At 34.7% G+C, this 20,512-nt stretch overlaps 5 protein-coding genes across 7 annotated transcripts; 3 read left to right on the plus strand and 2 right to left on the minus strand.

The window, feature by feature from the left end:
• The first annotated feature begins 31 nt into the window (after positions 1-31).
• LOC106665924 lies at positions 32-1,398 on the plus strand. Of its 3 annotated transcripts, none has more exons than XM_014392735.2 (5): positions 32-156; positions 283-400; positions 466-727; positions 1,046-1,160; positions 1,224-1,398. In XM_014392735.2, exons 1-4 carry the CDS (start codon positions 118-120, stop codon positions 1,155-1,157), a joined length of 531 nt encoding a protein of 176 aa, XP_014248221.1. In that variant the 5' UTR covers positions 32-117; the 3' UTR covers positions 1,158-1,160; positions 1,224-1,398. The 3 variants fall into 3 exon arrangements, with proteins under 3 accessions (XP_014248221.1, XP_024086170.1, XP_014248223.1); XM_024230402.1 differs by having other exon boundaries at positions 1,102-1,160; XM_014392737.2 differs by lacking the exon at positions 1,046-1,160.
• A 485-nt stretch (positions 1,399-1,883) lies between these two features.
• On the minus strand, positions 1,884-4,917 carry LOC106665984. Its single transcript, XM_014392824.2, has 3 exons — positions 4,772-4,917; positions 4,100-4,541; positions 1,884-2,112 (listed from the first exon to the last, which is right to left on the minus strand). Exons 1-3 carry the CDS (start codon positions 4,774-4,776, stop codon positions 1,996-1,998), a joined length of 564 nt encoding a protein of 187 aa, XP_014248310.1. The 5' UTR covers positions 4,777-4,917; the 3' UTR covers positions 1,884-1,995.
• A 2,672-nt stretch (positions 4,918-7,589) lies between these two features.
• LOC106665983 (zinc finger protein 62-like) lies at positions 7,590-11,469 on the plus strand. Its single transcript, XM_014392823.2, has 2 exons — positions 7,590-7,817; positions 9,826-11,469. The coding sequence occupies exon 2, from the start codon at positions 9,885-9,887 to the stop codon at positions 11,418-11,420; it is 1,536 nt and encodes a 511-aa protein (XP_014248309.1). The 5' UTR covers positions 7,590-7,817; positions 9,826-9,884; the 3' UTR covers positions 11,421-11,469.
• A 3,226-nt stretch (positions 11,470-14,695) lies between these two features.
• Positions 14,696-15,308, plus strand: LOC106665901 (ATPase inhibitor mai-2, mitochondrial-like). Its single transcript, XM_014392705.2, has one exon. The coding sequence runs from the start codon at positions 14,734-14,736 to the stop codon at positions 15,001-15,003; it is 270 nt and encodes an 89-aa protein (XP_014248191.1). The 5' UTR covers positions 14,696-14,733; the 3' UTR covers positions 15,004-15,308.
• A 2,568-nt stretch (positions 15,309-17,876) lies between these two features.
• LOC106665943 (probable prefoldin subunit 4) lies at positions 17,877-20,404 on the minus strand. The gene is made up of 4 exons (XM_014392768.2): positions 20,287-20,404; positions 18,331-18,435; positions 18,143-18,256; positions 17,877-18,078 (listed from the first exon to the last, which is right to left on the minus strand). Exons 1-4 carry the CDS (start codon positions 20,320-20,322, stop codon positions 17,932-17,934), a joined length of 402 nt encoding a protein of 133 aa, XP_014248254.1. The 5' UTR covers positions 20,323-20,404; the 3' UTR covers positions 17,877-17,931.
• Positions 20,405-20,512: the final 108 nt, after the last annotated feature.

Below are 20,512 nucleotides of genomic sequence, written 5' to 3' on the forward strand. Positions count from 1 at the left end.
CTGTGATATTTATTAAATTATTGTTTTGAATTTACAAAATTTTGTTTTTTCTTCCTTGTGTTATGCAATTTGTTTTTTTAAAGAGCCTATACTCACAATTGTACTGCAAGGCTCACCATGTACAGAACAATTTTCTTCCTATCATTACTACTTCAGGTATGTCAATTATATTTAATTTTAAAAAATTTAAATTAATTGCACCTTGTTAAAATACATGTGTAAAAATAATTATTTAAAAAATATTATTTTTATTCTAATTAGGTTTAAATTAATCAATTTCAGGTACTTACTCATCCAATAAATGAATCAACTGATATTAAAAATGTTGAGAAAACTTTGGCGCATACGTTAAATAATATTGTAGGTGGTTGTAAAGCGGATTCGCTCAACATTGACAAAAGTGAGTGGTCTAAAACGACTTTCCTTGTAGAATTGTTAAGCCTAACGAATTGTTTCTTTGTTTAGTAAAGATATGCACTGAGCTTATATCAAAAATGAAGGAATCCCCATGCCAAAATCCGGTCCTTCTCGCGTTCTGCGGCCTCCAGCCGTCCAAGGCCTGTCCGTACAGCCACCACTTGTTTGGTAAAAAGGGCCTCCCCGTGGCTGACATGTTCGGCTTCCAGCGTAAACCGAGCCTTTTGGATCCGTTGGGTCTAAGGCCTAAAACGTTCAACCCAATTATAACGAGGCAAAAGCAGAGACGCCTTTTTGAAGGTCTTCTCAGGTACCTTTACACAATCCACCATTTTAAGTTTACATCAATTAATCCTGTCTTACTTTAATATAGAATATTCCTTTTATAAATTTATGCGAATAGTATGCAAACATGTATAACTGGCCAAGATCTTTTTTTCTTTCTTTTTTAATGAATATCTTTGGCTAAACAACTTGGCTATTATTAAATTGTCCTAAATCCAGAAAGTTTCTTATGAAAAATTATTTAAAATAAAGTCACTTAACTATAATCTGCTTGCGTTGTATTTTTTACAACTATTGTTGTTGTGCAATATGTGAAAATGAATTTGTAAATTCATTTTTACAGCTGGGGCAGCGGAACGACCGCGTTGTCTGTACACACTTTAAAGCAAATAATTTCAGATGTTATTCATATAATGGCCAAGTTGGCGGAGGATACGATGAAAAGTTTTGATTGATATGTAAGTCTTACAGGACTACGAGAACGCGTCTTCTATTAACGACTGTACCGTTGCCTTTTTCAGATTTGCCACCCTTATTACGCAGATTGACGAGTTCATCACCGAAAAAGGGAAGCACATCATAAGCGGCTTAAACCGTATGGTCAATGGAGATTACTAAAGGCGATTCATTTTCTATTTATGTTTCTATAGATATGTATATTTTCTACTTTTTTGTAAATAAAACGTTTTAACATTCCGTTGGCTCTCTAGGCACTTTTTATTTTGTAGATTTATCGACCAACTTATGCAGATAATAATTCTCTTGGTTTTTATTAGGGATGTGTTACAACAATAATTTACTTTTTGTTTTATTTTACTTTTTCAATTTACTTAAAACTCTTTTGTTATCTGTGATATATCATTTCATAGTTGGAAAGGTGAAAAAGAAAGAGAACAGTTTTAGTTTTAATACGAAAATTTAAAATTATATACTTCTGACCGAAAATCAGTAAATACAAAAATGCGTAAATCATTCTAACATATTTTATGTTAATTTGGCCAAAATTAAAATGTATAATAAATACTTTTGTAGAGCCCTGAAGAAATTACAAAAAGTGCCGAAAGGTAGGTGAAGAATAATTTAAAATATTTTTCGTTGATCATATCCCTGATAACAACTGAGAGAACAGGTTTTTCTAAAACAAAATCTCAGATTTAGGAAATTTTTGTAAAAAAAAATTATTTACCTTATTATCAAAATGTAATTTCAAGTCAATAATATACAGTTTAAAAATATAGTACAAATAAGCAGAAAAAAGTATCAAAATTTTATGCAAAACTTTTTTTTTTGGTATCACAGTGAAAATTGCAAAGATTGTCTATTCATTATTACATAAGTCGTGATGACGATAGCAGCTGTTCCAAGTGTAGCCAGAGCTAAGTATCTACTCTTCTTCTTCTCTCCTTCTATCTAAACATAAAATTAATAATCAAACACGAGTGTACAAGTATTTATATGGGTCTATGCTAAAACATGAAAAGGTCCAAATTTGCTTTTTTCTTTAAGACCTTGATCCAAAAAGTTCTTAAGTGAAAACTAAAATAATTCTAAAACGTACTACTCTGCTCTTACAATGGAGAGAAAAATACAGCGAAACAACTCGGAATACAATTCAGTTGTTTTACTTTTTAACATAAAATATAGTTGTGGTAATTCGGTATTTACAATATTTCGATTTTCTATAACATTTTTGACATGAAACTTTGAAGCTGAGCAGCCATGCTCCCTAGATTTGTTAGGGAAATCTGAAGCACCAGAACTATCAGCATTATAGGTCATACTTTTCTTCTTGCCCGTCATCAAAATGTAATGAAAAAATCCAACATCCATGATACTATGCCCTAAAGCCAAAGAGGTGGAATTTGAAAATTGACTTCGTAACAACTATTGACAGCAGTTTCCTTCTTGTTAGTTGTCAACGAATTTAGAAAAAGTTTGTCCTCATGATGTAAGTCATTTTTACAAATATTATAATATATATATTATATATACTATGCAAATAATGTACCGCTTAAAGTTACGATCCCTTAATGCGCAGGAATGTTATGTTAAAACGATGTGTCGGTTATTGCAATAGTAAGTTATTCCAGGACCACATAAATTCCTTCACTAAACCAGAAGAAAACTGACCTAACTAGAAATGTGCCATTTTTCCTGATAAATACTTACACTGATGCTACGAAACTTGACACAGACATGCCACTTTTTGCAAATGGAAATAGTGCGATCCCACCAATTCAAGTGGCGCATGGTGCTGCCTACCAGAAGAGTTCACTTACAGTGACGTCTTTATTCTGTAGCATCACATACCTGAATACTCAAAAAAAGCTAAATAATCTGGTTTTTAGAATTTTTCGACGTCACTTTTTTTGCGGGTGTGTAATATGTCTGGAATATGCAGTGTCTTGTTAGCAGTCCATTTATTATTCTAGTTCTAAAATATCCTAGATTTCTCTACCATCAGTTACTGCAATAATCCTTTGATGAACTTTTTCACATCCATGTGAAATCCCCCCCACAAGGGCTTAATTGTCATTGAATAGAATACTTATTTTTAACCCATTGTCTGATGGCTCCATGTTTTTGGAAGTTAGGTATAAAACAAAAGTATTTAAGACCAATAAGTGTCCTCTTTGAACTTTCTTTGGCCAATTTATCGACTCCTTCATTGCCCCTCTGTTGTTGTCTTACATGTCCAAGTATATGGCTATTATTCTGTTTAATGATACATAGAATTTTAATCTCCTTGGCACAGTGTCAAACAGCCATAGTTTCTGCTTGAAGAACATAGGTAAGATGAAGCAATTAAGCAGTATAATGTTGTAATTCAACTTGAGGTAGTATAGTCAGTCAAGGGAGTGTGAATTTGAGCCCCCGGTGTGCCAGTGTTCTTCCATCGAACAAACTCATTTTTGAAAGGGGTTGGGACCAATTCAGGGTCGCTAAGATATGACCCCGCTCCTTCCATTGATGAGTGCCGTGTCAATTTCTTTTCAATTGTGACCACCGGTCCCCTTAGGCGTCAGAAAAAGTCCAGGGGCAACGGTGGGGATCGAACCCATGACCAAACAACATCCCAAACAGCCACTGTTTCTGCTTGAAGAACAATGGCATAAGGTTAAAATGAAGCAATTGAATCGAGAAAGTCAAAATTAAGTAGTATAATGTTGTAATCCAACTTGAGGTAGTATGGTCAAGGGAGAGTCTAGAAAGGTGTTTGATATTGTTTGCAGTAAATGTAATTTCCCTAAATGAGTGTTGTGTCTTGAAGAATATTAACTGAGATCTATAATCATTTCAAGAAAAAAATACCAAATTATTTTAAATCAATATGCCAAACTAATGATAACAGAAGTTTACAATTTTTTAATGCAATTTTATATAGAAAACAACCTACATTTCGCAATATCTGCTTCATATCGGATTGTATTAGGGAAACGGAATCGAGGGCACAGTCGGCAAGTTTCACAATAGCTGAGGCTGCAGAATTGGTTGTGTCGATTAATATATTCTTCGGCCTGTTCTGCTTGAGCAGGGTGCGCCTTAGTACGATCAGGTGGCCGAGCAAGTTACGCAGCTGATTCACCTCGTTACCGATTATGAGGTCGTCCCGGATCGGCGGGAGCTCATTAACGTCTTTGTACAGGTGGAGAAGAGGCCTAAGCGTTTCCAACAAGAGCGCCTGGTCCTTCTTGCTCCTGATGCCAACGATCGCCATGTCCTCCTTCGTCATGTTGACAAACGTGTCGAATTTGATGGCTTTTTTGTTTAAAAGCTGGGTGTACTTTTCGAGTTTCAAACCTGCCAGCATCAAATCCAGATTATCCTCGTTGACATGCCTGTAAAAACAAATTCAGATACATACTCAAGTCTCATAATTTATTTCTGTTTACTTAATTAAAAGTTAGATTGTAAAATTGGTTTTGATAGTAATTGGACAACACGTGGGAAACGAAATGGTGACATCACTTTCATTTTGACCTTATCATTAATAATTAAATTAAAGAGTATTTAAAATAAGTTTAATTTATGTTGAAGGATCGTTTACAGAATATCAACGCGATTTTACCCCATGATGAATCAGGTGGTTTTTGACACGAGAGCTTGCTTAAAATTTAAAAAGGCATCAATTGGAGTAAGATTGATGGCTGTACGACTAAGTAGACTTTGTATTTTTGAAGATAAACAAATCAACCGGACTTTAAATTTTAACAAAGGTTAAAAAAACAAGCCTTCAAAAATCGATATTTAAGTTCAAACGTCACGAACGGATAATTTAAACCCTCCGGTCAAATTTAATTTTTTAAATATTTAACAATTGGTAAAGTATGGTTCATCTAATGAACTAAAAAATAATACAAAATCTAAACTTTTTTTTATAGTTCACAGTTAAAGTTAAAGCTTCTAGTGTTGGTCAGCCTCTACTGAGTACTACATATTATAAGGATGCTCTCATTGATCCGGTTTTGGAAAATTCGGGGGTACCTCAGGGTTACAATTCAGGCCCCATACTATTTTCATTATTCTTTAATGATGTCTGTGATGCCATCTCTGTTCATCTTTATGCTGGCTGACGATTGCAATATTTATGAAATTTGTAATCATCATAAGTTAAACTCAGACAAATGTTACAATTTACTTTTCTAGCAAAAAGTTAACCAAATTACACTCGTACTCTAAACTATCCTTATAGTGTCACAGATGAGCGACTTAGGAGAGATCTTCAAGACCAAATATACATTTGAAAATCGTTATACTAGTGTAACTAACAGAGCTCTTAGAAACCAAAACTTTCTTAATAGAATGTTCTCTGATCTTTAGAATTTCCACTATAAATAATTAATATTTTAAAGAATATATTATTGTCATTATCAAAGGCTGAATATCAATAAAGCCTTTAGTTTCAACTGTTTATTAGTTTATTTAGAAAGCTTTTCACTTACATTGTAAGCACCTTCAGGGGGCCACAGTAGCCGAGTGGTTAAGGCGTCAGACTGTCGGCTAGTAGATCCCGCGGTCATAGGTTCGATCCCCACTGTCGCCTCTGGACTTTTTCTGAACCTTTGATAATGGAGTTCCATTGCAAAAATACAAAAAAATCAAAAAACCTGAAAAAATGGTACTGTTATTATTGTTTTGTATATTTAATTAATTTTTATGATTATTATTTTACTGTTTATAAAAGTAAATTTATTTCTAATATATGTACTTAAAGCCCTATTTGTGCCTTTAAAATAAATATTTAAAAAATGATGATGTTGTTTTTATTGCCCCGGTGATACATAGGTTGTTTACCAGTCTTTATGTACTGCCTAATGTTTGGGTAGTTTTGCTGAGCTTTGGTCCACTACATACCATCATTGTTTGATCTTTAATTCCTTTATGTACATTATAAGATACAGATAAGGGTAAAAGAGGCGACCACAAGGCCTTCTGTACCTCGGACATAGATCTATTGTGCTCCCCTGTTTTTTTTTAACCCACTGGCCAGCTAAAGATTGTTAATTAACCTTCATAGCCTTGCCAAAAGCTCCTTAGTGTAGATATTGCTTGTTGTTTTTCTTAACATAAAATGTGCGTGCAGTATCTGCACAGTGTTTTTTCTGTCTGTACTTCTATCCAGTGCATGTGCTATCTTAAGTGGTAAGGATTTCAACCAGAATCCTGGTTCATCTGTTCCACCTGGTTTTGGACTCATTAAGGATCCATTTTAAGATATGTCCTCTTTTATGGCAGGATGCTAAGCCACAGTAGAACTCAGGACCTATAGAGTCTATATCTGCACCCTCTTTGGCCATATGTCAACCTTTTCGATGTTCCTATGCCCCAAGTGTCCAAGGACCCATTACAAGGTCAGGTCATTAGTGTTGCTGAGTGCCATCAGTACCCCCATGCTGTTTCAAACCTCTTGTTGCCTTCACCTTGCATGAGGCTAGGGCCTTTAGTGCTGCCAGTCAGTCAGAGAAGATGGCTATCTTCCAGGAATATATTCCTAGCTTTTTTATTTTCCTGGCTATAGTGTTCAATTGCTCTGATTTCAGACTGGAAAACTGTAACATATTTACCTAGCTTTACCGTCATTTAGGTTTTCGGATTCATCCCAAAAAATCCATCCTCCATGCCTTTGTTGGTCAATGTACCAGTAGGAGTTTGTCTTTAGCGGTGTTCCTTTAGCCCATTCTTTCCGTTCTGGTGTCACAACCTTGTACTTTTTAGTAAAATTGTATTTTGGAGTATTGGTATCAATTGACATGCTTGTATCTCCTCCCTCAATTTCAATTGTTTATTTACATGGCCTATCCTTGCAGATGGTTGTACAATTATAAGCCTGTGGGGTGCTGCTCTGGCTTCTCCTTCAATTATGATATGGTGGGAGGTTTAACAACACCTCCAGGGCCGCAGTTGTTGTGCTCAAGACTCCAGTCAGAATGGACAAGCTTGTCTTTGGGTGCCACTTAATAACCTGATTGCTTTGGCCTGCAGAGTCTTGGTCCACTACACTACCGGCCCATATGTCAACATTGATCTTAAGACGTAGGTATATAGCCATAGGGTCATTTTGGCGTTTAATCCCCAGTTTTTGGCGCAGAGCCTTCTGCACCTCCCCCAGGCAATTTTGGCTCTCTGGATGGTATTCGCTGCTGAAACAAACCTATTTGTGGAAATTGTCAAAGTTAGAAAAAAATGGTTGTTTCTTAAAAAAAAATTGGCCATTGAACATTTCTACTAAATAGAAAATAATGATGTCTTTAAAAATATTTAGTTCGGCGAAAATAAGAAGAAATAGTTAAAAATAAGAATGAAAAATGAAAATTGTACGTGCTTTCGAATTTTGAAGCGAAACGAATCGGCAGCACTGCACTGCACTCTGAGGCCTGAGCATGCAGCAGTTCAACTTGGTGAGGGAAGCGGAAAGGAAAAAGGCTGTGTGTTAAATTAGTGCGTGTCTGGACCGTCAGAGTATAACCGTTCCTGGGTATCCTCGGGCAACATAAACGCCGCCGTTCGACATATTTGTGCCTCTGTTATGTTTTTATGATGACCCATTGAAACTGGACAAAACCTCAAGAACGACGACCAGGAGGAACTGCTGACTTACGGACGTCCACATGAAGGTCAGTACGTTGACCACCGAAACCCGAACGTTGACGGCCCAAATCGATATTTACCAACATTTGTCCGATTTGTGCATCATTTTGACGTCTAAATACGACCCCCCAATCGTCAATAATAACATTCACCGAAATATAACAATTAAATGGATTAACAAAAATAATTTGTAGTCAACAATTACTTGTAATATCTCTCCCGCCTAATTGACAATACTTGTTTTCCTCATCGCTTGTCCATTTGTACTCAATAAAAACACGTTGGAGTCAATTTGTTGCCAATGCCAAAGCCAAAATTTAAAAGCTAACAGACTTCTGGTGCTGTATATAAAATCAAAATCAACAACACCAGATGAGTTTGAAATCTCCATTTGTATATTTGGTTGTTTCTTGGTAGACGAAGCTCTAGTACGAACTAGTAAAGACAATTTCTCACTAGTTCAAATAAACCTGTATGGTTAGTGAATAATGATGAAGAAAGTGGGATGTTGTAAATCGGAGCGAACACAGTCGAATCCGATGAGTTTGAGGTCTCTGATTTTCTATATTTCTTGTCGTTTCTTGAGTCAGTCTAGTAGTTTAAAAAAAGTATAAGTTATATACACAATTAACTACATTGCTCCACGTTCAATTGGCACACTTTAAAATATTTATGTAACTTTTCTAACGACAATGCTTTGGATACATTTTTTGTTTTACTACTTTAAACATGGTTTAATATAATTATAATTAAACGGCAAGTGTTTGTTGTTGGTAATTGTTAGGCAAAACAATTCATTTTTTAAAATGCCATTATTCACTATTATATGGCATGAAACAAGATTATAAAATTGTCCATGATCAATGACCAAGTTGGCCGTGTCATTGCACTCGCTAGGAATAGAAGAAATCATCATTATACGGTGCGAGTTTTAGGTTTTCCTGAAACGACGGTCCATTGGGTGTACAGCAGTTCTGAAGCGGTATTTCAGATTGTAAGCAAACAATGAAAGATTTAAAGAAATAATAATGCATGGAGAATTTCTTTTATATGTGCGTATAGAATGTGTCATCCTAGTGGACAGCTAGTAAAATGGTGGGACGCTGTATACAAGAGCTCCTCACAGCGAGAACCTGATGAGTCTGTAGCTGTTCTTTTCAATTTATGATCTTTAGTTGGTAGTTGTAACCCTTTTTTAAGCTAATAATAAAGTAACAATGCAAAATTTACAATTGTTGACTAGTTGCTTATTGATATTTAAAAACAAAGGAAAAAGTAGGATGTGGTATACAAGAGCAATTATAATCAAAGATAGTAAGTTTCTAGTTGTTTCTTGATAGGCAGGTTGTCTGTCAAGCCAGGAAGATGACAATCTTATGACAACGTGATATGTTTTAATATGAGTTTATTGTAGTGTACATAAGAGAAAGATGGAACACTATAAAAAGCTCATACATCTGTTCTGGATTTGGCTGGAATCTCTATTCTTGAATTCTTATTGGTTCTGAAGTAGAATAAACTAGTCATTCCATTAATGATGTAACTAGCAAAAACGGTGTTATATTTACAGTTGTTGAGTAGTTTGATGATGACAAACTCTTGTCCAGTCATTCCTGTTTTTATAATCGTATATTTAGCTTGTATACCAAGTTTAAATTTAAATTTGATAAAAAAAATAAACGGTTTATCTATGTAGATAATACTGGAAAAAAAGTGGTTGTAAGTAAAATCTTCTTACAACTGATCACTACAACCTGTCGGTAATTATTGTGAATTTATCATTATGACCTGTTTCAATGTGTTTTTATTTTATTTATCTTCTATCAGCAAGTAAGTCTTAATTCATACAGGTCAAATGCATTATTTGATGAAATTATTTATTTTATTTTATTATTATTTTTTAAATTAAAAACCTGGTGGAAAAAGCAGGGGGCCTAAGGTCAAAAACGGTTTTGAGTGTTATGCTTTAGAGTATGTACTACAATGAAAAATACAGCCTTTTTAAAAAAATTATTTATGGGTTTTTTGTTTCAGGCCATAGTCAAAAAGGTGAAGAATAAAAGCTGAATTTCCTGTGATTTCTAATTACCATTATGCCAGCATGTGTGCAGCCGTTAAAATTGAGGTATTCGTTTTGTCGTCTCCCTTGCGACCGAACATCTGACAGTCAGCGGAAACTGAAAGGAGAGAAGGCGTCAGTCGAAGATTGTATTTTGCAGGACCAGCCGGTCGGGACTACGGTGTTGGGCTCTGGAACACGCAAGAAACCTTTCAAGTGCAAGGACTGCTGGAAAGGTAAATTTGAATTACATTGGACAATGCATTCACCCTTGAAGTGTTATGTGTGCGTTGTTTGTGGCGGGACCATTTCTTCAATTTCGGAAATTAAAAGCCACCTGTGTTTTCACAAATCACAGTTGCATTCTAAACAGTGTGAATTTAATAGAGAAGTGAAGAATGATCAGACTGACATTAACCTTTATAATGCAAATAAGACAAAGCCCAACACTCTAAGGTGTACAGTAAAATCCCATAAATTAAACGGTGATAGACTGTCTGAAGATAACCAGAAAAAACAGTATTCGTTACAAGATTTTAACCAAGAACAGGAGGTAATGGAAAAACCAGTAATTAAAGATGAATTTGAAGCCAGCTTGACCCCCAAATGTATGCAATGGTCGAGTGAGAAGGAAGAGAATTTCAATTTGGCACGGAGATATGTTTTAGTAAAAACGCCGTCCTCTTTATCCCAAATTGATTTAAATTCGAATGTTGGAAATAAAGAAATGGAAATAAATTTCCTCTGCTATAAATGTGGTGCAGGGTTTACGACGAACGAGGACTTAGTGCAACACGAGTCTATTCACAACGATGAAGTCCTAGGATATGAAGCGTTGTTAAGTTCGAAATCCAAAACTTCCAGCGGCCCATTTTTGTGCAGCTGCTGTAGGGCACATTTCAAGTCAAAAATTGGATTGATGGCACATGAAACACTTCACAGGTCCACTCTTGACTCTCAAATAAATATTGAAAATTCCGAAAATCTAAAATATTCCGGAGGTTCGTACAAAGCAACAAATTTATTTTGCCTGCTCTGCGACTTAATCTTGAAGTCATCCAGCGACCTGATATCACATTTAAGGGATGCCCATCCTGATTTGCCCCAGTATGTGAACCTGGAAACATATAATGATTGCGAAGATAAATTTGTAGAAGAAATGCTCCACAGTTACGGCAGGGCTGCAAACTCAAATAGAGAGACATCAAATAGTCAGAAGGTAAAAGACAACAGGGTCAAAGAACCCCTTATACAGGATTATAAAGACCCTGGTAACTATTTCTGCCTGCTCTGCAACTTCGGGTCGTCGTCGTTTGATATCCTTGAGCAGCACATTAAAGGTGTACATCCAGATTTGAGCATACGCCTGGAAGAATTGCAAACGTGCAAATATTGCCAATTTATGTGTGAGAATAATAGAAAATTAAGAATTCATATGAGGAAGTGCAATACAAAAAGAAAAAACAAAGCCAAAATCAGGCGGTCTAAAAGGATTAAACATATATCTGTTATGCGGAATATTATAAATGAAAGAACCAGATCAGCACATCTCGTCAAAAAGATAATGTAAATAGTCTATGTTCCAATTTTTTGCCAGTTGGAATCTAAGTATAAAATCTCAAAACAAAATAATACAAATTTCATTAGACAAAAAATTCACGTTTCAGCGAAGTATCGCATGTATTTATAAAGTGTCACTCTTTTTATTGATGCAGATACTACAAGAGGTGAACTATTTTGAGATATTGTAAATGCTTTAAGATGAACACAATTTAGTTATACATTGTATACATAAAATTAAATATATTATCTCATGGTTTGTATTCTATTTAATTAAATTTAATTTAATAAATGTAATTTTTATTCAAAAATTTCCACTTTGTACAAGCAAAAATAAGCTTTAACACATTGACTGCATCCTATGCTTGGCCATTTTGGTTTGTTTGGAACCGAATTTATCTCATAAAATAGCGTTCTGGTACTTATAAATAAGGTAAATGATTGTTTTATTTTTATTACATTTATCTAAGCGATATAAATTATATGACTTCGCATGCCTCGCAGCGTTAAGTAAATGAAGTAGACAACCCACAGAATGTTTAATTGTGTGTAGTTGCTTAAAAGTTGTTTCTACTTTGTGCAATAATTTTTCCTTTATTTTACGTAATCATACAAAATGGGTAAATAATCTATCATAGAAATTAAATACGTTGTTTTCAGATTAAATAAAAAAATCGTTTCCTGGTTTAAAAAAAAAATTGAAATGACCATAGCCAGTGAGATTACCCTAGGAATTTCAAATGGAATTGTACAGCAGGTGAAGAGGAGGGAGAGTTTAAAAAAGTATAAATGAGAACACGCAGGCTGTGCGTCCACCACACCTAGATGGACAGTTGGCATGCTTCTTACGCTGTTAGGTTCATCAGTGCACATACATCATAGAGAATTTTCACATTACACATAATTTTAATTAAGTATTATGTTCAATTGATATATACAAAATGCGTTTCTTGTATAGAACAACATACTTTAATTTAAATTAATAAAAATACTGACTTATACAATTTTCTTTACGGAATATAGGATTTGGGAATTAAAGAATAGCAGTTGGTTCAGCAATTAATTAATAAAGACAGTTACAGGTAATTTGGTATACTAATCAGTTACAAAGTTAGCATAAACATTGTATTGTTTATTATGATGGCTATCAGTACAAATCAAGAATGTTTAATTTTTTGGTCATAATTTAGAAAAAAAATAAGGGTTGTAAAGATGGCATAGTTCAGCTGAATGGCTTAAAAACTTTGCCAATTTTTCTTTTTTTTTTTATTGATCCTGTTAAAATAGATATTTTAAAATAAGTTGAAAATGAATCACAAAATCAAAACCAGAATTGAACCACTACTTTCTCGTGGGGAAACTTTCAAGCAGCATCCCATGTTTAATTGTCAACTGAACTCTCCAGTGTGCTTAAAGCATATTGCAATTTTTTCAGACTCCAGGAGTGCGTTAGAAGGCATATTATATTTCAAAATCAAAACCATTTTGATGCATATAATTGTGTTAAAAAAAAAATAAATAAATAAAGAGCTTGTCAGTTTTGACAGCAAATGGCATTCAGTAGTTACATCTATGGATGATTCACTGGCTTAACTTTTCTCATTAGAAACACCAGTGAAAACTGTTGCATCATTAATCTAAAGAAAGCATTGAAAACGCCTTAATACCAGTACTTGGCATAAAAGTATATTTTCATCTATTTTGAATGGTCCATAATGCCATCGCAGTAGGCCAATTTTATATATCCAGCAATCCTGTCTTAAGTATTAGTAAGAAAATATGGTAGACACTAGGTAAGAATAGGAAAGACTGCTCCAAATATATTTTAGTTTATATCTGTGCTCTTATTGTAGAGATACTACAAACTCAGCAAAACAGTGGTTGTCATCTGAGTACCTGGGCACATAGGTCTGGAGTGTAACAAAAAGGCAGATGAGGCAGCCAAGGCCGGGATGTTTCAACATGCAATAAAAACACAACTAAAAGAAAGTGGCAACGTAAGTGGGCCAGAATGGTTGAGAAGCTCCAGTATGTACAAAGCTGTAGGGTGGTCCTCTTGACTCTGACTCGTAGAAGAGGGGCATCTTCACCTAATTAAGAATAGGCCATGGGAGTTGACACAAAGAAAATTTTAGGCCACAGTCCGCATGTAGAAAAGTTACTCAATGTGTCCTACCTAATATGTCCATCCTTTACTCCATATAGAGTGGGCAGGAATGCCACACGAGATATGAGAATTGGGCCTAAACGCTTCAACGAGTATATGATCCCTTATTCCAATATTTGGATATAGTATTGATAGTTTTGTGTACTTAGCGTGAGTTTTAGAGTGAATGTATTTATTGGCGTGAATGCATTGTAAGAGGGCCAATTGCAGAATATTGAATACCCCATTACCCTCATTCAAATTAATAGGTGTAAAGGATGATGGAGGGATCATGACTTTTGTAATTTTCAAATAAATTACCGGCAGGCCTTGAGAATTACCCACCCTGGATCAGACCTTGGTCCTATTCATCCAGCTGCCAAGATTGATCACCCACCAGGGGCTACCAACAGCTAAGTCATTTCTGCCCCCAATGCAATCTGTTTCCTAAAATCAAACCCATTAACTTTCACTCTTAAATACATTCTTTTTTATTTAGATACCATTCACTATTGTGGTGGAGTACTCACTAACTGGGTACTGCAGACTTCGGAGGCATATGTATAGACTTGGAGTGGCAGGAAAAAAGCCTGCGCAGTTATTGCCAAGAAGAAGAAACAGTGGAACATGTCCTCTGTTGGTGCAAGGGCCTGTAAGCTGATTCCTAATCCTGGGAGAGGAAAAGCCAGAGCCTGAAGGATACATACTGGAGCCTTTGAACAAGCTTTGGGGTCTAGCTCTAGATAAAAATAGAGATGCACAACAGGCCAATACTGATCATGGTAGTAAAGAGGCTAGCTAGTATGTAATCTATCTACATGCAACTGAAGTGTCAATCGACAAGCAATTTAATTAAAAAAACATTGCAGTTAACAATCACTGAAGTGTACAAAATTTACTGCTTAAAAACAATATTGTCATTAAACTGTCACGTTCGCAGAATTTAATGCTGAAAACAGTGCTAGTGAAAGCTAAGATATTTCTGTAAATGGATTTATGTCTGGTTTAAGTAAATAAACTGTGTAATCTGTAGTATTAAAAAAAAGGAAAATTTTTTGAGAAGAGGAAAGTTTAATAAGAAAATTCGCGACTGAAAATAAAATAACATGTGTCTTGTCCGTTAAACGGTCATTTCACTAGTAAAAAAAATCCAAAAAGCATGACTGAAACAAGGTAAATGATGAGACGTTCTGTTTTGAGTAAAGGCCGTCAGGCCTGGAACCAGCGAGGTGCCGGGGACCGGGTCAGGGATTTGAAAGGAAAACTCGGTGAAAAAGGTGCTGCCAACGAGGAAGAGTACTTTTACAAAAAGCAGCAGCAAGACCTGGAAAACTTAAAGAAGGCCGTCGAAAAGAACATCGAAGCTCTGGAAAAGGAGAACGAAAGAGAAATGGAGATCATCAACAAGGCGAAAAAAATCGATAACAAAGGCAAACAAAATAAATAAAATTTCAACGTTCAAGTTTTATTATTTAACTTTTCCATCGGGCTTCCTCAGTACGACGTTCTTGGCGTTTTTTATCACCCTGTGGTGCTCCTGGCTCTGTTTCTTGACCTCTTCGATGCTCTGGGTGATCTTCTTCTTGAGGTTGTTCAAGTCTTCTTTCTGCTTCTTGTAGAAGTAGTTGTCGTCTTCCGGCTTCTCACCCCTGCCGGATGAAAAACCCCTTGGGAAAGAGAAATTAAGCACCCTTGGTTTAATACGCCTCATAACATCACATTAAAAGCCACTAAATATAAAAGTTGAACGGATTTATTACTTTGAGTTTTTAATGTTTTAAATATGTATATTTTTTTAGAGAGACATCTGTTTTTGTTGACAATCGATTAAAAAAACAAAAATCTTAATTATATTTTGGATATTATTCTTTAATCATTAAAAAAAAAAATGTTAAAAACAAGAAAGTAACGTCTTTTTTACAATTTTATTACCGTTTTAAAAATGAATCTCTTAAACAGTTCAATCGTCCTCCATTTTTCAGTTCCGCTTATTCTCGATGTTTTGGGCGAAATTCAAATCGGTTGGCTATTTTTTTACATTTAGACGATGAAAATAGCGAAAACGGACCTGTACAATCAAACGGGACTTAGAATTTTTATTACGATTTTAGAAATACTCAAGAGTCGTCCTCAGTTAAATCACCATCGATTATACACGTTCTTGTCTAAAACAAGTGACGAAAACAGCGAAAATAGACGGACCAGAGAACGAATCGGCTCTTTTCAAATAGTTCCTAGAGAATCGACTATATTAACACAGCGGTGAATTTCTGAGTTCTTCTCTTCTACATTCGCCTTTTCTTGAAAGTTACCGCTCCCAGTAGCTATTTCTTCCTTATTAGACAGCCCTGAAAACGTCCACAGACGGGAATTCAAATCTGCCTGCATCCTCAGCTAGTCCTGCCTGTTTCCAATGGAACGCTCCCCCAGTTTTAACCTGAGTGATTCATCGTTGGCTCCATGCATCACGTCCCATAAACTGTGTTTTTCTTACTTTGATTGTGAGCAGAAGTTTCCTGGGCTTGCTCAATCTACAAAGCATATGCGCCGGTATAAATTTCAAAGGCCTCAAGTTCTTCTTGGTACTTGGTTCAAGTGTCCAGCTTTTGCATATATGCAGAATATGTAACGTAGCATCTTAACATTTCCATTCTCAACTCTAAACTAAGAGTAAAATTAATAAAAAGCCTTTTTATTTGAAAGAAAGTAGCTCTAACCATCACTATCCAGGCCCTTATCTACTTTTTAGGGTTGTACTGACTTGGGAACTAAGGTGGTACAAATAGGTACATGTTTTGTTCCATTTTTATTTGAATTTATTTAATGTTATTTCTTTAAATCTTTTAAATTATTACTTCACTAAGAATTCATGATAGCATTTTATTTTAGTAAAATAATTCCTGAGGATGGCTTAATGTCCAATTACCCTTTGGGTGTTACAGATGAGGGGTCAAATTACTTTACAATAATTTTTCATACTATTATCGATTTTGTGATTGATCCCAGCCATGGGCTGTACTGTGATTCGAATCCAGAACCTTTAGCATGGCAAATATAATTCGGATACCCTAACCACTCAGCCCCGTTTTATTTTAAGCAGGCTGAATCAATTAAAATTCTGGTATTGATTACTTACCATCAAAAGTGAAGTTTTACAGGCGTATTTGTTTATGAAATGAAAAAAGACTGTCTTTTATATTTATTTAACTATTCACATGTTATTTATTGTAAACACACACACACACTCACACAAACGTACAAAATGCTAAGTTTGAGCACATTTCGTTACACACGCCGTTTTCACAATACCCCTACGGCGTTGCAAGGAGGGCGGTCTTCCAAGGATGATGATGGTGGCACGGGGTGGAAGGGTTTCGGCAGGTCATCTGTCCCATCGGCCGGGAGCGCATATGACAACAAGGAATTCCAAGAGCACGACTACCTGAGCGAAGAGCAGAAAAAAACTGTACGCAAACTCAAGGAAGAGATCGAAGAGCACATCGATTTCGATCCCAAGAAGGGGGAGTCTTTTCAGAGCGGAAGATCGAAAATAAAAGACACAAAGGATAAAAACGAAGATGAATAAACACAAATGACACTTGGCAATTATAAAACTTATAAAAAAATTACTCAATACTTTTATTAAATTCTATGTCTATCTTTACACAAATTTAGGGGGCAGCACAGTTAAATTTGTAGAGATGGTATTTTCTCAATCCATGGTAAAGCTTTTGTCTGCAGCTCTCATTTTGCACTTTCCAGCCTACACTGTGCGAAACTGGTTGTGAGATTATTTTACATCACCCTGTACTCTAGCTAATCAGCTAATCTGTTTCCTTTAAATCTTCCTATACAGATCCCCAAGTAAAGATTTGTTAAACTATTTTAAAATTGAAATTATCATTAATTAATTAAATAGTCATAAACACCTTTTAGTCCATCTTTGAGTATTTCCTGTGCTTTGTTCCACTGGTGCTCTATTAGGACCAGCTTGACCTTTATTATTAATTATTACACTAGTATCTGCACAATAAAATCCATAAATTCTAAATTAATTGAATTTAAGTATTTTTATGATGACTAATGTTTAAAAAAAGGAATGAAAATAAAATGTGAAAACTGTGACTTTTGGTTAAAACATAAAGAATAACTTAATTTTGTATAAAATAATTAATAGAAATTATACATATATATTTTGTTAAAACATTAGAAAAAAATAGATGATCAGTTCTTCACATGTCAAATTACATGCTAAAAAAAATTATTTAACGATAATGGAGTAATGAACTGTTAATATATTAAATATTTAAGTTAAAAAAATGAAGAAAAAAAGACAAGCAGTGTATTAATACATAAGTTAATTTAAACAAAACAATTATTCTTCCTCGAGATTAATTTGGTCGCCGAATTTCGCGTAGAGTTGTCTCTTTAACACTGACATTTCGTCGGTGAGTAATTTCTGTTTCGCCTCGATTTCTTTGATCTCTTCCTTCCTCTGCTTTATGCGTTCTTGGACAGCTTCCTGAAAAAGTAAATGAGATCAAAGTTAGAGGGAGGAGGAAAGAGCAAAAAGCATCACTACGTACCATGGCTTCATCTAACGGTCGGTACAGAAAGCATTCACCCATGCTAAACGCCACTTTTTCATCCGTGCACAATTCCAATTCCTCGCTTGCATACTCGAGGTTTCTACTTACGGCCTAAAAAAGACAAATATGTAAACTTCATAACTTATTACAATTTTTTTTTGTCTTGTAAAAAATTAATTGTTTACTTGTTTCGCTTTAATTTCAGCTTTGAGATCATCTTTTTTTGCGTTTAACTTAGCGAATTGGTTGATACGCTGTTGATCCTGTAAGGTAATCTGGATGTCTAAGTCCTAAAATGTTAAAAATACATAATTAAAAAATTTATTTTCAGAAACATTGAGTTTAAGATTTGGAATAAAAATTCAAGAAATCAGTGATGTAATTTATTGAAAAAAAATTCCCTTAAAGTATATACTGATAAATATTATTATGGTTATGCCTAGATGACAGATATTTCAAATAAAAGAATGCAAGGTGTTGCTAAACAAGACACTCTCAGCGCAACAGGTTTTTAAATAAATATTTTATGAACGATTTGTACAACAGTTTAGAATATGAAGTATTTATTGTTATCACTTATAACAAATTATTAGCTTGCAAAATAATGAGTTTTGTATTTGAGTAAAATTGTAAATAATTTTGTGAATTAAAGCACCGAAATAAAATAAAAAAAATCCCCTTGCAATTTTTATCATACACAAATAAAAACGCGACATATTTTATAAATTGTGGAATTTCTTTTGATTTGTCTTTGTAAGCAGTCTTTTTATCCTAGATGAACTTGATAAATCAGTCAATCATTTTGGTAGGACGCTACAATCATTTCAAAAGCCATAAACAATACTGATATGCTAAATGCTTCTGATTCAAATTCAATTTTGTCAAATAAAAATATTTTTTGTGGAAATGGGCTAACATTGCTGACAACAAACTGAAAATGACTCCAGTTAATTTCACAATTTTCAATAATGATATAGTGTCAAGTTTTGATTGATTCTTGAATTATGAAGTTAAAACGTTCTGCAGAAGACGAGAACGGGCAGGTATCAACCAATGACAAATGCTTAACAAATTGTAGTGAACTCCGAACATTTTCTTAAGTATCAAGTGTACTGTCACTTATGTATAATTAATCATACAAGTAACTTTTGTCAGTCAGAAGTACTTGAAGTATTGATTCAAATTAAAATGATTATCTGCAATTTCGTCAAATAATTGTCAACAGTTCAGGTTAATTTTAAGATCAAAAGTTCTGCTTAAGACAACAAGAACAACCAGGCCTCAATGATACTATCTGTATATATAAAACATGATTATTTGGAGATTGTGAGATGCACGTCAAATCTTTTCTTCAGGGCTCAGTGTTTGTTTTCTGTGTAGATGTGTCATTACTGTGTGTCGTGTTGAGAGTGCCTGAAGATGATTTCTATTAAGATGAAAACGTAGGCACGATTAAGAAAATGTTTTTCTAAACCTACGTCACACCAGATCGAATCTCATGATCTCCAAATAATCATTAAATAACGGTCACTAAACACCACACATATATAAAACAGTTCGTGACTGGCTGACAGACAACACACAGACCAAATTGCTGTTTCTAAAGGCCTGAAATTTCTACAGTGCATTCTTATGACATGGATAGACACAAAGAAAGAATTTTCTGAAATTCCATCCCTAAGAGGATCATATGGACAATTTTTTATCATGTATGGACCAGAGTGAACTGAAGAATAGAAAAATTTGAGAATCGAGACTTTATATTAGAAAGCCACACTAGCACTCTGCATCGTATTAGGACGGTACATTAAAACAGAGTCCCGCATGGACGAAGTTGCGGTTAAAAGCTAGTCTGGCTATAAAATTGTCAAAAAAGTGCTGGTCACTAGGAAAATTTCACAATTTAAATTTAAAGAAAGAAACTTGAGAGCCAACTGTAAGCTACTTTTATGACAGAAGGCGATACTTTTAATTTCTGGCGATTTGCCTAGCTGTACTTGTCCAGGTGTTACATCAAATAGCGAGGACAGGCGGACCAAGACGGAACAAACGGAAAAGTTCAAATTTTAAAACGAAGTACATTTTTTTAATCAACCTTTCAATTCAAATAAAGTATATTGTTTTTATTTCTATTTTTTTACCTTTCCCTCTCCGAAATTCGACTTGGTTTTACTCATTTTAATAAAGCGGGCCCACGCTAGTCCCAGCAGACCCAGAAATTACAAATATAGGCGTGATACTACGGATAACCTTACATCAGTGTAACCCACTGTCAAATGTAATAAAACCTGATTTTTATATTATCATATATTTATTTTTTTAAACGACCTTTATTTATTCTTTTATTGAAGTTAAAATAAAAACTAA

Source organism: Cimex lectularius, unplaced genomic scaffold, assembly GCF_000648675.2.
Source record: "Cimex lectularius strain Harlan isolate CLEC.00 unplaced genomic scaffold, Clec_2.1 scaffold49, whole genome shotgun sequence".
In the NCBI taxonomy this organism is placed as follows: domain Eukaryota; kingdom Metazoa; phylum Arthropoda; class Insecta; order Hemiptera; family Cimicidae; genus Cimex; species Cimex lectularius.

Bases quoted from the DNA above. Each gene is read 5' to 3' on its own strand.
- LOC106665984 (XM_014392824.2), bottom strand. The intron at 2,113-4,099 runs GTAGGTTGTTTT...TTTTATGTTTAG, and splicing joins TGAAGCAGATATTGCGAAAT to ATAGAAGGAGAGAAGAAGAA.
- LOC106665943 (XM_014392768.2), bottom strand. From the start codon at position 20,322: ATGAGTAAAACCAAGTCGAATTTCGGAGAGGGAAAG. The intron at 18,436-20,286 runs GTAAAAAAATAG...TTAACATTTTAG, and splicing joins CGAATTTCGGAGAGGGAAAG to GACTTAGACATCCAGATTAC. The intron at 18,079-18,142 runs GTACGTAGTGAT...TTACTTTTTCAG, and splicing joins GACCGTTAGATGAAGCCATG to GAAGCTGTCCAAGAACGCAT.
- LOC106665924 (XM_014392735.2), top strand. From the start codon at position 118: ATGTACAGAACAATTTTCTTCCTATCATTACTACTTCAG. The intron at 157-282 runs GTATGTCAATTA...AATCAATTTCAG, and splicing joins TCCTATCATTACTACTTCAG to GTACTTACTCATCCAATAAA. The intron at 401-465 runs GTGAGTGGTCTA...TTCTTTGTTTAG, and splicing joins TTCGCTCAACATTGACAAAA to TAAAGATATGCACTGAGCTT.
- LOC106665901 (XM_014392705.2), top strand. From the start codon at position 14,734: ATGATGAGACGTTCTGTTTTGAGTAAAGGCCGTCAGGCCTGGAACCAG.
- LOC106665983 (XM_014392823.2), top strand. From the start codon at position 9,885: ATGCCAGCATGTGTGCAGCCGTTAAAATTGAGGTATTCGTTTTGTCGT.